The sequence below is a fragment of the Cervus elaphus genome, chromosome 14, assembly GCF_910594005.1.
Source record: "Cervus elaphus chromosome 14, mCerEla1.1, whole genome shotgun sequence".
Taxonomy (NCBI): Eukaryota; Metazoa; Chordata; class Mammalia; order Artiodactyla; family Cervidae; genus Cervus; species Cervus elaphus.
In genome coordinates this window covers 7,986,215-8,002,726 of record NC_057828.1, presented here as the reverse complement: position 1 = coordinate 8,002,726, position 16,512 = coordinate 7,986,215, and the positions used below count along the sequence as shown (strand labels likewise).

The 16,512-nt window shown below is 54.9% G+C and overlaps 1 protein-coding gene across 2 annotated transcripts in view; it reads right to left on the bottom strand.

Moving 5' to 3' along the window:
- The window catches only part of RASSF5 (Ras association domain family member 5), a 73,763-nt gene that overhangs the window by 21,921 nt on the left and 35,330 nt on the right, over positions 1-16,512 (bottom strand). The window contains exon 1 of one of the 2 annotated variants that reach the window (XM_043922846.1): positions 8,349-9,167. The exons of the other annotated variant lie outside the window; for it this stretch is intronic. Coding sequence (XP_043778781.1) covers positions 8,349-8,468 — 120 coding nt within the window. The 5' untranslated portion in view covers positions 8,469-9,167. Of the gene's footprint in view, positions 1-8,348; positions 9,168-16,512 lie in introns of those variants that run through there. 2 annotated transcript variants of the gene reach the window in all.

Sequence of the window (16,512 nt, the reverse complement as noted above, 5' to 3'; positions counted from 1 at the left end):
TGAGGTTGTTTGGAGCCTTTCAGTACAGAACAGACTTTGGGACTCTGTGGGAGAAGGCGAGGGTGGGATGTTCTGAGAGAACAGCATTGAAACATGTATACTACCAAGGGTGAAACAGATCACCAGCCCAGGTTGGATGCATGAGACAGGTGCTCAGGGCTGGTGCACTGGGAAGACCCAGAGGGATGGGATGGGGAGGGAGGCGGGAGGGGGAATCGGGATGGGGAACACATGTAAATCCATGGCTGATTCATGTCAATGTATGGCAAAAACCACTACAATATTGTAAAGTATTTAGCCTCCAACTAATAAAAATAAATGGAAAAAAAAAATGTTCGAATTAAAAAAATAAAGAACTTGACTCTCACCCGAGACGCCACGTGTGTGGTGGGGAGAGTGTGTGTCCTGGAGCTGGGCGGGCGTGGGTGTGGACCTCGCCCTGGGCCTCGCCCCTCTCACACAGGACCTTGTTGAACGTGCCAGCCTTCTGGCCTGACAGCAACAGAAACTCTGCCAGTGTGGTCTGTTGGGTGGAAACACGCTGCTGCCGCCCCCCCCCCCCCCCGCCGCTTTATTATTATTTTTAACCTAGGATTGTAGCCTCATGGGCAGCAGGGGTCCAACCAGCTGGAGCCACGCTGTGTAGCGCCATGGACAAGGAAGGGCTGATAAACGGGCTGGAGGACGATGGTGTGATGAGCACAGGTTCCCTCCCCGGCCTGTGGGAGCCACGGGCAGGCCTGCTCAGAAACAAGGGAATGGCTCCAAGGACCCATCACAGCCTCCTCCAGCTCCCGCTTTTCAGAAGCGAAGCTGATCTCCTCTCACCCTCCCCAGGCGGCTGCAGTCCTGTCGCTGCCAGCCCATCCCCAGCCCCCTCCTGGGTCACTTACCCCCAGGCCCTCTGGTTCTGGGGGCCAGTCCCCCATCCCCCCATCTTGGGAGCTGCCGCCACCTCCTGATGAAAGCCACGTGGCTGCAGGGCAACACAGCGTCCTCCCCAGGAGACCCTCGGCCCACGGCCCCCATCCAGACTCTTCACGGGTGGGGAAGGGGAGCAACTGGGGTCTGCTGCACAGTGTGGCTGGGGCCACAGGTCTTTATACATTTTATCCGTCTCTGTGTCGCCCGACCCCCCGGCTCTGTGCTACAAGAAAATTGAAAACACAGCATTTTGATTGAGCCAGGCATGCAGCGTTTTGGATGCAACATTAACAGGCAGGAACCAGGGTAGACTTTGCTCTAGAAGCAAAGGGGAGGCTCTGAAGGCTTTGGGATGCCAGAGTGATACTCCACCGAATGCAGGGTACATGGAGGGGAGGAAACAGAAGGGAAACTGGTTGGCCGACCTCCTGCAGCATCTCAGGAAGAGGTGGCAAGCCCCCAGCTGGGTAGGGCAGGGTGGGGGACAGAAAGGAGGCCACACCATGGAGGCAGAAGCCACAGTGACAGGCTGGACGGAAGGCATGAGAGGGGAGATTCCCGAAGGTGGGGGAGCAGGAGGACGAGGTGGAGACAGGGAGGGAAATCAGTCACGGGCAAAGCCACGAGCTGGTTTTGGACACAGTAAATTGTAGGCATCTGAGGGGTGAGAGACCTCTGACAGACTACAAAAAACTTTATTCTACAGCTAAGAAGAGAAGTGAGATGGGGGTGTAGGCTGGGGAGCTGCACGTAAAGCTGGGGTGGGGTGGGGGAGGAGGAGAGATGGGAACCAGGACAGAACCACGGACACAAGCCGCAGGCTCAGTGAGTCCAACCTGCAGGTCTGCCTCTACCGCGCCCTTCTTCCTCCTGATCCTGAAATTAAATGCCCCTGGTTCCTGGCAAATGGACCGGGTCCTCTTATCCCCAGAGAATATGCCTTGCCAGGACTGGGGTGCTATCTTATGGGTAGACTGAGCCATTCAGAAGAGGAAATGAGGTCCTGAATGAAGACAGGTCTGGGTCCCCCACACGGGAGGGTCCCAGAGCTGAGAAGCTCAGGTGTGGGTGACCCGGCAAGTCAAGATCAGTGGAGGGCTGGGAACACAGGCTGCCGGGCACCAGGCTGAGCCTCATGGCGCCTCCCTGTCCCGCTCACGGCTGGGAACCTGGATCCAGCGTCCAGCCTGGCGGTGTAAACTAAGGGCTGGGATTCAGGGTTCAGAGCCACGTAAAGTTTTCTTCTCCCAAAACAACATAGGCGAATGGGTGTTACCTGTGTGCTGAGCTGTGACTTTAGAGGGAAAAGAGGGCCAAGTCTGGATAAAGTCTAAAGGCGTGAAGAGAAAGGTTTGAGTGGGAGTGGAGGAATCTGGAACACAAAGGGGAGGATGTCTTGAGCGAGCCCCAGGTGGTCCTGGAGGAGCTCGTGTCAACCATTCAGGCCCCTTTTCCCAACCCCACCCTAGGGAAGTCCTTACAGTTTAGAGAACTTAGCAGTCAGGATCTCTCTCTGCCAGTCCCATGAGAAACTGCTAAGAAGGCTCTGCTCCCATGCAAAGTGGGGAAGGACTCTCGGTTACAGAAGAAAAGGACAGGCTCACGTGACACTCATTAAAAGGACCGGATGAAGTGCCCCAGTCTGGAGGGTGGAAGTGTCTTGGCCACAGCCCCTCAGTTAAGAGCTGGAGTTGAGCTGAGAAGCCAGGACCTGGCTTACAGCTCCATGCGGCTTCCGTTCCATCATGAACCAGTCACGATCACCAAGGATTATCCCCTCAGCATCCCTGCCAGCGTGAGGTGCTGAGAGTAATGCAGCCTGCTCTGAGCAGTGACCCGGGGCTTTGAGTTCTCGGGGCTGTCTCCACTTAGATGAGTGACCAGGGACAAAGCCTTTTACCTCCTGGGCTTCCAGCCTAGGAATCTGTCATAAATGCTCATCTTAATTCCAACTGAAGCCATCGATTACCAAATATTTCCTAAACAGGTGGTTCTCAGACTTTCTATGAGAGTCACCAAGGGGGAAGTATTTTGAAAAAGCAGATTTGAGGGTCCTACGTTCAAAGATGCAGGAGCCAAGACGTCTAGAGTGGGGCCCTCCACTGTCCATTATCAAAAAGTGATCCAAAGAGAGAATTCCGATGTCAGTGGCGAGGGTCAACCCGGGAGCACCACTGACGGCTTCGGATACTAAGAGGAACCAGCGCAGTGCTGAGTAAGGAAAGGCACCTTTCCTCCAAAATTGCCAGGGTCGCCGGGGGAGGTAGGGTCGCCCACCCCAGGAATCGCACCTCCTCGGTGACAGTCGGAGATGTACAAAGTCAAAGAGACAAAGGCTGCGGCCCTTCACCAAGCGAGTGAACAGTTTCCCAAGTGGTTGGGCAGAGGTAGGAGGAGGGATGCGTGGCAGAGACGGCTAAGTGTTCACCACAACCGGCTTCCTTGTCCACCTGCGCTCACAGCTGTATTTCATTTCTCAACCTCCCTGTGGTTAGCAGTGGCCACGTGACTGAGTTCTGGCCAATGGCGTAGGGGCTAGAACACACACACCGCTTCCGGGCCTGACCCACAGAATCTCCCGTGTGTTATCCTGAGCCCCACCTGCCAATGTAACTTTCCTTAAAGAGGGAAATAAGCGTCTGCTGTACCTGATGACTGAAAATAACGGGGCTGTTTGTGACATGTCAGTCCATCCTGATCACACAGGATGCGAGAGAGATGGCGCGGCAATGAAACTCGACCCGCATTCAGCCAGCCCGGCTTCTGTAACCAGCGGCTGGTGCTACGCAGCATCTGCAGGGGACTCGGGTCCCGATCTTACACAGCTTACCATCTTCATAGAGAAAAGCCACGCTGAGACGGGCCAGAGCAGCAGCAGGCCACAGGTCCCCCAGGAGGGGACCGCAGACTCCAGCCCCGGAGGGAGGCTATGGCGGGCCCTACCAGCATGGAGAAGTGAGTGGTGGGCTGGGCAGGCTTCCCAGAAAGCACACAAAACGGCAGTGATGTGGTCCAACGGTGCTGAAGATTTTTATTTTTATTGCTCAAAGTTGGAACTAACTTATTTTTAGTGTCCTTTATCTCTCACACCAAGAAGGTCAGGGGCAGGTACGGAGGCGGGCAGAGAGATGGGGATTTCCCTGATGGGTCAGGCTTGCATGACGTCCCTGGAACCACAGAGCCTTGTCCACGGAGGGGCCAAGCGGCCAGGCAAGAGGAGAGGAGTCAAGTGCAAGGATGGGGCTGGGCGTGGCTTCGTCCTGTGACCTCTGCGACTGCTCCCCTTCCCCTTTGCATCTTCCTTAAACTTTTCAAAAATCAATGGTGTCAGTGTAGACCAGGAAGGGTCCGGGGTGGGGAGGGGGGTATGGGAATGCATTCCGGCTGTGCTTAAGTACAATATTTAACCACAGATAGAGCCCAACCTTCTGCATCCGTATCCACAAAGGAAACACACACGGCAAAGATACAGCAAGCAGTACTAGGGCAGATGCGAAGAAGAACTTGTAAGGTTCTGGGACTGAGGCAGGGAGCCCTGTTGGTACCAAGTGTAGAATGAACGTTCCTGGGCCGCACTGCGCCTTAGGAACTGAGGGATGGAAGGCCCCATACCCCTCTCCTAGCCTGAGGCTGTTTGGCTTCTTGCACTGTGTAGAAGGCTCTGAGAGGACAAGGACTGTCCCTGTCACCCACTGAGTGATGAAGACCCAGAAGAGCTCCTGACAAGGTGTCCAAGAGACCCCACCCAGCCAGATGTCTGGTCAGGTGATGACCTCGTGCCTCCTGGCTTCAGCCTCTCCATCTGTAAACAGAGGTGCTAGACTCGGGTCCTTCCAGCTCAGACATTCTGCAAGCAGGAGGCTTTCTGTGTCCCCAGAGCCTTCAGCCCAACGGTCTGGGTGGTGCCTGGGGTCCCGGAGCCTGCGGAACATGCAGAAAAAACTCGGGGTGTCCGTGTTCCTGCTCAGAGGTCAGAGCCCGAAACTGCCGCCCCCCGAAACTGCCGCCCCCTGCAGGCATCTGGGGAACTGAGGAGGGTGGAGCCGGCCTCCCCTCTAGGGTCAGATCCCAGATGGGAAGACAGGGGCAGCTGGCAGGGGTGGTCAGAGACCCCAGGCACCAGGCCCACAAATCACCAAACCCTGCCTTCTGTGGGCCTAAAGCAGAAAAACCTCTGGGCTGGGAGACGAGAGATGCAGGTTCCAGCCCTGGGGGTCCGTCAGGAACTTGCTGTGTGGCCTCAAATGACCCCCACCCCGACGCCAAGGTCTTGGACCCGGTGACCGTATGGATGCCTTCTGGAGAGCTGCCTGGTCTACACTTCTGAGCACTCGGTGGGGATCCCCCAAGCCACCGGGGGCCCCATTTGGAGACACGATCCAGGGTAAGCAACCTAATCGGGCCCAGCAGCCAAGGGAGAAGTTCCCGCAGGGCACCACCTCTGCCCCCCAAAACAAAGCCTGAAAGCTGGGGCTCCGTGGCCGTCTCAGGGGAGGCCTGGGGCCCCAGAGAGCTGCTGCCTTCTGAACAGAGGGAACCAGCCGGGCCCAGGGCCTGTGCCCACTTCCTCTGCCGCTCCACCTTCGTGGTGAGGCCCCTCTCTCCCCCACGCTCCTGCCCCCCACCGAAAGGGTTGGACAGAGGTCTCGGGAGCTCCCTGGAGGCTGGGCCAGCGAAGGCTCCAGGACAGCAGGAGGCTTCCCCCCACGGCTCCGCTCCTGCCAGGCACACGACAGACTGGCAGATACAGGTTGCTCTGACAAGGCTATTTATAGACGCCGGCTCGGGCCTTTCCTGAACGGGGCCTCAGTCTCTCGGCGACCGGGAAACACATAAACGCCTTTCCTTGGAGACAGGAAGGAGAAATTCTCCTGGGAGCTCAGACTGGGTAGGGAGAAAAGCATTGATAGGAGTCAGAATGGGGCCAGGATAAGGCCGATCTCTCGGAAACTGTTTCTAGAAGTGGCTCCAAGGGGAAGAGAGATCTGAAGTGTTTTTTAAAGGTGGAAAAGCACGTAGAAGGACAGGAGACTCAGATATGTGGATGCAGCGTCCCGGTTCCTACACCAGACACACGCACCCCGTCACAGCCAGTGGGGCCACCCAGTGCCTGCTCCCCCACGAGAGGCGGCCCTGCACCCCCTGGCTCCGTGGAGAGGGCTGTAGAGATGGCAAGGCTGGTGCTGAGGAAGATGTCTCCAACAGCGGTTCTGAATCTCAGTCGAGACTCCATGCACACTGTGGCTGGGCAGAGGCCATGTCCATCTCTCTCTCTTTGAGGCATTGTCCTTATCACCCTGTGTGGGGCTCAACAACATCCATTTCTCAGAAGGGATTCCCGCCCTCCGAGGGCTTACAAATTTGCAGAAAGAAGGTGGGGGCTGTGCAGAGACCTCATGCCATGCAACGGATTCAAGAACCAGACCAAGCTGGAGTCAATGTCGCAAAGAAAGGGGTGACGTAGGTGCAAAGCCGAAGGTGTGTTTTCAAGAGTGATCCCTGGAAAGGGTTTTGGGGGAGAATGAGAGAGAAGGCTATTTGGGCCAAAAAACAAGTCACCTCCCCACGCCAGCATGAAAAATAAGTGAAAGTGTTAGTCGCTCAGTCACGCCTGACTCTTTGTGGCCCCACGGACTGTAGCCCACTAGGCTCTTCTGTCCAAGGAATTCTCCAGGCAAGAATACTGGAGTGGGTTGCCATTTCCTTCTCCAGAGGATCTTTCCAACCCAGAGATTGAACCTCAGTCTCCTGCATTGTAGGCAGATTCTTTACCATCTGAGCCACCAGGGAAGGCCCTGCATGTTTCATTGTAAAAATATCTCTATTTCTCCCAAGAATCACCAGAAATAGATACCCTTTTTATCTGCCATGTGAAAGGAGCCTCAGCTCTGCAGCGCCCCTTCCTCTACCCGATCGCTCAAAAAGCCCACCGTCTAGGGCTGAGGGCTTACAGCCTGGCTGGCAGCAAGTGCAGCAGCTAAACTTTGTTCTAAAAACAGGAACCATTTCCTACCCGGCAGCAGCAAAACTCTCTAGGGCAATGGTTCTCAACCTCAGCTGCATCTCAGAAATAACAGGGGAGCTTTTCAAAATCTTGAAGCCCAGGCTTCACTGCAGAACAATGAAATCAGACTCCCGTGCTGTGGGACCCAAGAACCCATATTTTCTAAAGCTCAGTAGGCAGTTCCAGCGTGCAGCTAAGGCTGAGATCCACTGGCCTAAATAAAGACCCTAGACAGCTGGAGTGCCCTTAAATATGTGTATAGGTGGGGGTGAGGGTAGAAGGGGGTATACACGTTGAGGCAGGAGCCCCAGGAGAGAGCTGGACACCCTCCCTTAGCAGCCATGCTTTCCGCATGAGCCCTCCTTACCCCCTGCCCCAGTTTCTCAAAGGCATACCCCAGAACACAGGCCTGTTCTAGTTGATTCTCTGAACACTAAAATCAAAACTCCTCTGCTGATCCTTGGGCATCCTCTCATGGTGCATTTGTTCGATGGGCAGAACCCAGCAAATGTGGGGCCTACAGGCAGGATGAATCATTAACTACGGAGGCCCCAGGGTCAGGCCTGGGGAAGTTTTTAGCTAATTTGACTCGATGTAGGACTGCTGAATTAATTATGAGCCTGCATACACCTGTAGAATGTAACCGCTCACTTCTGTCTACAAACAAGCCCATTTAGGCAAGGACCTGGCTGGACGCCCTCTCATCTAAATAACAAAACAAATAAATAAACAGAGCTCTGCCACCATGGCCGAGCAGCAGACACATGGCTGCAACTGGGAGAATGTGGCAGGGGCCTCCGGTGAGCTGGGTGTCTAGCACACACAGCCGCACGAGGGGACACATGCAAACCCCTTTAGGTTACCCCTAGCTAGCTCAGGAGGTCAAAATGGTAGCAGCACAATGACCCAGGAGAGAAGTTTTAGTTTACTACTAAAAACACCCTGGACTTCTGCAAAGTTGCTGGGCTGAGTTTTAAGATGGTTTCTGGCCATCTGCAATACGGAAGTCTCAACCTAGCAAAGTTATCTTACTGAGGGACAGGGAACCATCCACTTGCCACCTGGAGCTTCAGAGCTCGGATTTGGGGGAAGGTCGCCCTCCCAGGCACAGGTGAGCATGTCACCCAACCAGAAGCCAAGCGCGGTCCCCAAATACTAGAGAGCCATTTTGAAAAGGTCCGGGGACAGGAAATGCTGAAAAAAACATTAAAAAAAAAAAAAAAAAGACCAGTGTTTGCCAGTGGTCCCCAAAGGATCCAACCCGGGGTCTGCTCAGTCATCAAGTTCAAGAGGGCCCGCAGGGCAACTGCCCACCTGCTCCGGTAAGACGCTGACAGCCTGTCTGCCAGGAGCCGGTTTCCCTTCTAGACCACAGAGCTTGCTTCCTCCCAGTGAAAGCCTCTTGTGTCATTACGTTTACCTTCGAAGGACGTTTGCTCTGCACATTCCTGAAGAAGGTGGTCTTGGCGGTGAAGAAGCAGTCCTCCAGTTCCTCCTCCAGGCTACAGTACCCACTGCTCATGCTGCTGTCCACCGTCATCTAGCCCGGAGCCCCGGCCGGAGGCAGCGAGCGCATCTGCTGGGGGCTCCGGGTGCGGCGCAGGGAGGCGAGGACCCTTCCCCAGGCGGCCGCGGCGCGAGCTTCCAGCCCCGCCGGGGAGCGAGTCCGCTACCCGCCGGTCGGACCCGGCGCCGGCGTCTCGCCTTTCACACTGGGGCCCGAGGGGCTCAGGCGGCGGGGTAACCTGTCCCCTGGAGGCGGTCAGACCCGGACGCCGCGCGGTGCACCTCGCTCTGCAGCTCACTGGGCATCTGCGCCTTCGCGCCCTCCTCGCCGGCGCCCCGCTCCACCCCGCGCGGAGCCCTTTCTCGGCCCGGCCCCCACCTCCGCGCCGCTCCTGCCCCTCGCGCTGCGCAGAGGGGTTCGGAAGCCACTTCCTCTCGCAAGGTTCCTCCAGGCCCCGGCGGTCGCCACGCCCCTCCGGGTCCTCCCGCCCCAGGCCTGCGCGTCCCCACCCTGCCGCTGGACCACACCGGCAAGTGGACCCGGGGCATCCCGAGTCAGAGCAGGGATGCGGGGCGGGAATGGACTGGGGTGGACCGAGGGAGAAAATGCCCTCTGTGCTGCCTTCATCCTCCTGGTCGCAGCTCCTCCTCCCCAGGATGGCTGGGGCTCAGGAGTAGAAGGAGCTCGAAGGCCCACGCCGTCGCGCCTCCCTTCCCCCCAGCCTCTGCCTCACGCCACCCTCTCATTCCCCATTCCCTGGGTGAAGGAGCCAGGACCCTCGAAGTGGTTAGAGAAGTCACTGCAGAAGAAGAAAATCAATATCTGGTCTGCCTGGAGAAGCAGCAATATTTTAACTGGGAAATGCCAGAAGAAACTGCAGGGCGCCCCCACCTCCAAGCATATGCAAATCAGATGCAAAGTTACAGCAATCTGCAGAGTAAGCAGGCCCTTCCACCCACCCCAGGAACTTGCCCCCAGGAAGCCTCAGGTTTCTAAAGGCGCCTGCAGACACCACCCAGATTATTATTGCATTTTACTCCGGGCGGGGAGGGGTGCCGGATCTGGCCAAGAAGGGTCTTTGCCAGATGTTGTCATCTCACCAAGGACAACTTAATTACATTTCTCCATTAGAACTGGATGAAGGGACACCTTCCTCAACTGGGGCTGAATCCTTCAAATCCTTCATCTACAGTAGTTACTCTGTGTGCCTGGTGATTTACATGCAGCCTGTCATTTCCCAACAGCCTCGGGATAGAGATTATTATTCCCTTTTTACGGGTGAGGAAACTGAAGCTCAGAGTCACATTGGCAGGACAAGTGTGCTGGGACTCAGACCCAGGTCTTTGCAGTCCTAAGGGCTGTGCTCTTGTCAGCCTGATGCCATCCCTCAGAAGAGATGGCACTGATGCGTTGTGTGTGCTGCCGACTTTCAGCAGAGAGGGGCTCGGAGTCTCGGGAACAGAAAACAAGCCTTCAGACCCCAGCAACGCCAGGGGTGCCATGCTTGTGGAGTCTGATGGCTTGGGGACCCCTGGGGGCCCTGGAAACGCCCAGAGAGTGGCTGAGAGGGCTGATCAGGACTTTCTCCAAGTCCGTGTCTCCTGTAGTTGCAAAAAGCATCCAGTCTTGGGGCACAAGCTGGGTTGGGGCTAGACTCAACCCCCAGACTGCAAGCTGCCAGCTCCATTTTAAGCTCTGGCTACTTTTGCGAGGAGCCCTCTTCCTCCCCCGTCTTAGTCAAACCCTTCAGTGCTCAGGATGGTTTCAGCTGCAGCCCAATTTGGCTCCAGTCTCCCACACAGTCTTTTTTCCAGAAGCCCGCGAGCGCCTGGCAGGCATGAACACAAGCTAGCTGAGAGCCTGCGCCGCGGCCCACTGACCTGCCCAGCTCCAGGACGGATACCAGTAGCCACCTCCCAGGCCGGGAGATAACAGGTGGAGGTAACCAGGTGGGGGTGGGGGCTGGGGTGAGCTACCGGGTGTTTTCAGGGAAGAATGCACGGTAGTGGGGTTGAAAGTAGGTTTTGGAGCAACCTGCTCTTCAAATGAGTATTTCAAAGAGGGTTTTGTCTGATGAGGCTTCCCTGATAGCTCAGTTGGTAAAAGAATCCTCCTGCAATGCAGGAGACCCCGGTTCGATTCTTGGGTTGGGAAGATCCGCTGGAGAAGGGATAAGCTACCCACTCTAGTATTCTTGGGCTTCCCTGGTGGCTCAGCTGGTTAAAGAATCCACCTGCAATGCGGGAGACCTGGGTTCGATCTCTGAGTTGGGAAGATCCCCTGGAGAAGGGAAAGGCTACCCACTCCAGTATTCTGGCCTGGAGAATTCCACGGATGGTATAGTCCATGGGGTCGCAAAGAGTCAGACACAACTGAGCGACTTTCACTTTCACTTTGTTGGCGGGGGTGGCTCACCCCAGAGACTATGGTCCAGGGAAAGGAAGCTGGTTTTGGCCTCACCAGCACCTCCAAGGTCAATGTCAGGATGATGAATCCTGCAGGGAGGGGGCTTTGCATGACCCCTGGGTCATCAGCAACAGCCTCCCAGCTTTGTCTGGCCAGTGAAAGAACACATGTTTTCTTACAAAAGGAACCTCCTTGCTCATTGGGAATTCAGTATTCAAGGGAAAACAGGCCCCAAGTTCTCGGGCCACACTGTGTCCTTGGAGCACACACTGGCCTCTGCAGAGCAACTGCAGCACTACACATTCAAAATGTACAGTCTCAAAATCCAGCCAATAACAAGCTTTTTGAACCACAGGCCGAAGTGCCCCAGGAGTCAGCGTGAGTCTCTGCTTGTGAGCGGCACACTTAGATGTCAGATCCACTTAGGAAAAGGCCTGACTGACACCGTGTTCTTTTAGGGCACTGCTTCTGCCAGCTCAAATATTAGGAAAATTGACGTCTGAGTAGGGCTTTTCAAAGTCCCTTCCCCTCATCACTTGGGTTGCTCTGCAACCCTGATAGCAGGTTTTACTCCCACTTCACAGATGAGGAGACTGAGGGAAGCGATATGGTCCATCATAGCTCGAGATATTTTCAAAGCCTAGTTAGGAAGGAAGCCAAGCAAAGCAGAGACCGTGCTGGTGAGGACCCTGGGACTCTTCTGAAGCCAGCAAAGATCACATGTGATACAACAAGTTGGCCAGCCTCCGGGAGGAAAAATCCAGACTGAAGCTCCATAGTCCCAGAGGGAGGAAGACCAGATTCCTTTCAGCGTCCAGTGACGCTGTCTGCACCTCTTCCCCGTGAATAATCAACAGTGGTGATAACCTGGCCAGGGGAGGGGAGAAGGCAGCAGGAAGAGCCCAGACAACAGCCCTCCATGCTTCTGGGAGTGAATGCGCGAAGGGTAGAACTGGCTCTTCTTGTCCCTGGTCCCAGGAAGAGGAGTCTGGACCTGAAGCTGCAGCATCCAGAGCCCCAGAGCAACGATAGCGTTGCTGTTGGCGGGGGTGGGGATTCAGAAAGCCCCACTGAAGTGGTGGATGGGTGACTTCCCTGTCTCAGAGCGTCAGATGACGAAAGACATCATTTGAAACTTTCTTCCTCTCTCAAATGCCATCCTGACATGTGGCCAGATCCCTTGTCAAATCCACCCTGTGGGTCTGTGTTCCAGGAAAGCTGTGGTGCAAAAATAGAAGCCAGGGGGCTGGCATTCCAGGCCCAGCTCCAGCTCTAGCTTGCTATGGGAGCTTCAACAACTTTGCACCTCAGGTCTCCTCATCCAGGACCCATGGAAGGGTCCAGAAATCAGGTTTGGGGCCTCATGAGCGACAAACATATTCAGAGGCCGAAAACCGAGTGAGGTGCCAACCCACCCCCTGAACTGTTTGGAGTGTTCATTAGCCGCCTTGTGCAGAGCCTGTCCTAGTAACTTTATGTGCTTCATTTCATTTAATCGCTAACAACAAACTGGAGAGGAAGCTACAGTTGACTATCTCTACAGAGTGGGAGAGGAGGTTCTGGCAGGTCAGGTAACCTGCACACAGTTAGACGTGCTCGTTCCCGGTGGAGCCACATCAGCCCAGCTGGTCCGACTCCAGACCCAGGCCCTGGAATGCGCTGCACAGGTACACGCGCGGCATGCAGAACCTGCCCCTGACCGCTCTGCGAACAGTCACGCTGCCTGACACCGGCGTCTGTCGCAGACAAGTCAGGAGCCGCCTTCTCCATCTGCCTATGACCCTGTCTTCCCTTTGGCTCACTGGGGTTTTCCAGAGTTCACTGACTGTTTCCTCCACCCCCACCCCTGTGTGTTCACATTGTCCCTGGGAGCTGAGTCTAGGCCAATGGCTTCAACCACACTTGACCTGTCTCTTGATGCCCTCTCCCCCAGGTACTCCAGATGGATGCTTCATCAGGTACCCAGCCCTGCCCACCCAGGCCTCACTCTCAACAGGTCCAAACAGAGCTGACTATTCGGGGCCTCCCCCTCCCCCACTCCTTTAGAATTTCCTATCTTGATAGATGCCATTAACACAGATTACTGCAAGGCCTTCCAATAATTTCCTTTGTTCCCATCTTGACTCCTCCAAACTCCCTGCTGTATTGTTTCCAAAGTTACCCGTCTAGACCGAGATCTGATCAGGAATTTTATGATCTGATCATAAAATCTTCCCATTCAGATGTCAACTAATAATTATTGAGTAAGTACTGAGGATCAAGACATAGTATCAAGCTGATTCATTTATTCAACAAATGATTACTGAGCACTTTCTACATGGCAGGCACTAGACTGGGTGTTCTGAAGAACACATAGTCCCTGCTTTCTCCTAACAGCCAGTCCAAACAACATGAAATAGGATGTCACATTGGAGCTCCCAGCTCTCATTTACTTCATTCTTGCACTTAATCCCCCAGACATGGAATAGGGGACTGGTTCAGAATTGGGAAAGGAGTACATCAAGGCTGTGTATTGTCACAACTGCGTAAGAACGTGTTTTACAGATGAGTGAAATGAGACTCAGGATGGCTGATTTGCCCAAAGCCAAAGAGCAAATAAATAGTGGGTTCAGATTTCAAATCCAGAGCCTCCGCGTCTGACAATTTTCCACCACAGTGGTCCTGCCTCCAGTGACGCCCCAGTGCCTACAACAATATCCTAAACCCCAGAGCAGGTCCTTCAGGGCCCTTCATGGCATGTCCCCAGCCTACAGCCATGTCCACCTCCAGCCACACTCAGGCAGCCCTCCTCACAGGCACAGGTTCGCCTCCTGACCCAGCGGCCGCCCTCCCCTCTCGTGGCCTTGCTCTTGGTTTCCTCTGCCCGTCAGAGTCCTCCTGTGTCCCCCACTTCCTGACGCAGGTTCACCGCCGACGACCACACCTCCCCCACCTTCCCAGCGCCTCTCGGAAGCAGCCTTTCTCAGATGCCCTCTCTGGGGTGAACCTTACTGCCACCCCGTGTCCTGAGAGCAGCATTTGACAGCATTAGACCGTGGGCCCAGCAGAGAGCTCAGCCTCCCCCGGCTGACTTCCTGTTGTGAGAGGTATGCGGCTGAGCACCACTGAGGCTGACTCACAGCACAGTCAGTTTTCCGGGGCTCCTGGCCCTCTCTACGCCTCTCTGGCTGGGCTGTCAGGCTGCCAGCTTCGCTAGGGCCCTGACACACACACCGAAGGCGGTTAGATCAGCCCAGACTAAGAGGCGGAGGCCCTGCAGGGCTGTTGCTGGGTCTGAGGCAGGCCTGGGGAGTTGGCCTTCTAGCTGCCCTCCTTGAGGGGAACTGGAGAATCATAAAAGATGTTTCTGACCAACAACCCCATCCCTCACGTGATCTCTTCAGTCCTCCAGGAGCCAGGGCAATGTGGTCACGGATGTGAGATGTGTGAACAACTCTTGCACTACTTAGAGAGAGAGGCTTGTTGCCTCCTTAGGGCTTCAGGCCGAGCTGGCCCAGCCAGAGGTCATCTCAGGCACCTGCTGGTTCTAGGCTGGGATGAGTGGGTGGGGCTGTGGGGGCACAGAGATACATCTCCAGAGAATGTAAACATTTCTAGAGAAGCAAGGTCTAGAGCTCTGGCCCTGCTTGGAGCCAGGATATCAAGAGCCTCCAGGTTGGGAAGCCATTCCCATTGTCTGATCAGAACTGAGCTGCCCTGGGCCATCAGACAGACCTTAGGGCGGCCCCTGTTAGAGACAGCTGTTGAGTGGAGTGGAATCACTAACAGCTTTGGCCAGCACTTCTGGCTTCTAGAGCGTGGAGGGAAATCTGTGGTTGGGGAGCAAGGTGGCTGGGCACTGGCCCCTTCCTTTGGCACCTGTGGATGGGCTGGCAACAAATGAGATAAAATAGAATTGTAAAATGTATTCGATTAATCCAAAAGAAGGAAGAAAAGGAAAAAAAGAACAAATAGGGCGAATAGAAAACAAACAGTGAGATGATAGACTTCAAATCTAATTATATCAATAACCACATTAAATGCAAATGAACTAAATAACTCAAAAAGCAGAGATGATCCAATTGGATTAAGAAAAACAAGATTCAACTACTTGCTTTCTGTAAGACATGACCTTTAAATATAAAGACACAAATAACCTAAAATAAAAGGATGGATAAAGAAACAACATGCTAATGGTAATCAAAAGAACGCCGCAGTGGCTATAGCAACATCAGACAAAGTCGATTTCAGAACAAAGAATATTGCCAAAGATAAAGAAGTTTATTTCATAATGAAAAGTGTCAATTAATCCAGAGACTGTAATGTTAAGTGTTTACGCACTGAATAATGCAGCTTCAAAGTACAAGATAGATTTGGAAGGAGAAGTGGCCAAATCTACAATTAGAGTTGGAGATTTCAACACCCCTCTCTCAATAATTGATAAAAGCAGCAGACGGAGCACGTGGTGTGCCTCAACAAATGTTAGCTAACGTTCTTATCACAATTCAGCCTGATAAACCTTTAGAGCGTTTCAGAGGAGACCCAGGACCAGAATCCCTGGAGAGGCGCACCCGCATCTATCGGGAGTGCTCCTTAGGGAGCCCCAGCCTCTGCAGCAGACCCGGTCCCCGCGGGTCTTCCCTTCCGGCTCCGTGGCTCCCCCGTGTGGCGGCTCTGGGTTCGGCGTGTGGCGCGGGGCTGGAGGCTGGGGCATCCTCCCGAAGGGTTCAGAGAAGTGAGCCCTGGGCAGGGGCAGGGCAGGGAGACGGAGGTGCGGCCGCGGAGACAGGACAGGGCCGGGGGCCAGGGAACCCGGCTCTCCGGGCCAGCTGGGTCACTGCTCCGTGGCTGCGGGGGCCGCGGGAGGCGACTGCAGCGGGCGCCCTACGAGGCGGGGACCGAGGGGGCTGCAGGTGGGGCCAGGCAGCCTGACCCGGAGGGCTGAAAGGCCAGCCGGCCATCCCCCGTCCCTTGGTGAAGGCGGACAGGGTCTTGAGTCGTTTTATCAACAGAGCAGAGCAATAAGAGGCCGCGAAGAGGGGGATAATCGTGTCCTGTAGCGAGAGTACCCGCCAAGCCACAAAACCATGGTGTCCTGGTTTTATGTCCAGAAGAAGAGGGCATCTTTCTGCTAGTGTGGAGAGTAGGCAAAGTCAGCCCCTGAAGGGTTTTGTGTGCTAATCCAGATTCAGGCTGATTTTGAGGGTAATAGGAAGCGGCCAGGGGTTTCCATCAGGGTGACATGATTAAAAAGAAAAAATCCAGTAAGGCTGTTGAAGGCACCAGAGACAGCCCTGGAATGTTACGGTGACACCAACATGCTTTCGCCTGCATCTTCTCGCTGGAGCCACAGAACCACCATTGCTCAGAGGAGAAAGCTGAGGCTCAGGGAAGCTAAGAGGCTGGTGCCCGTCACACGTCCACAATGTCATCTGCACAGTCTGAACTAGAACCGAGCTCTCCTGTCATCCAGGCCAGGGGTCTTTCTTTTAAGAAAATAGGTATTACCTTTTAGAGGTATTACACTAGAACCATCTGGACAGCATCAGGACATTCAAATAGCCCCGAAGCAAACAGCAAAAGTCAAGGGTTCTCTCACTGTACCCTGGTCACTGCCCCCCGCCAAGGTGAAATCTCTTCCAGCAGTTGGTTGGGTGCCCTGCAGGCCCTCACTCTTGCACACATTTACACA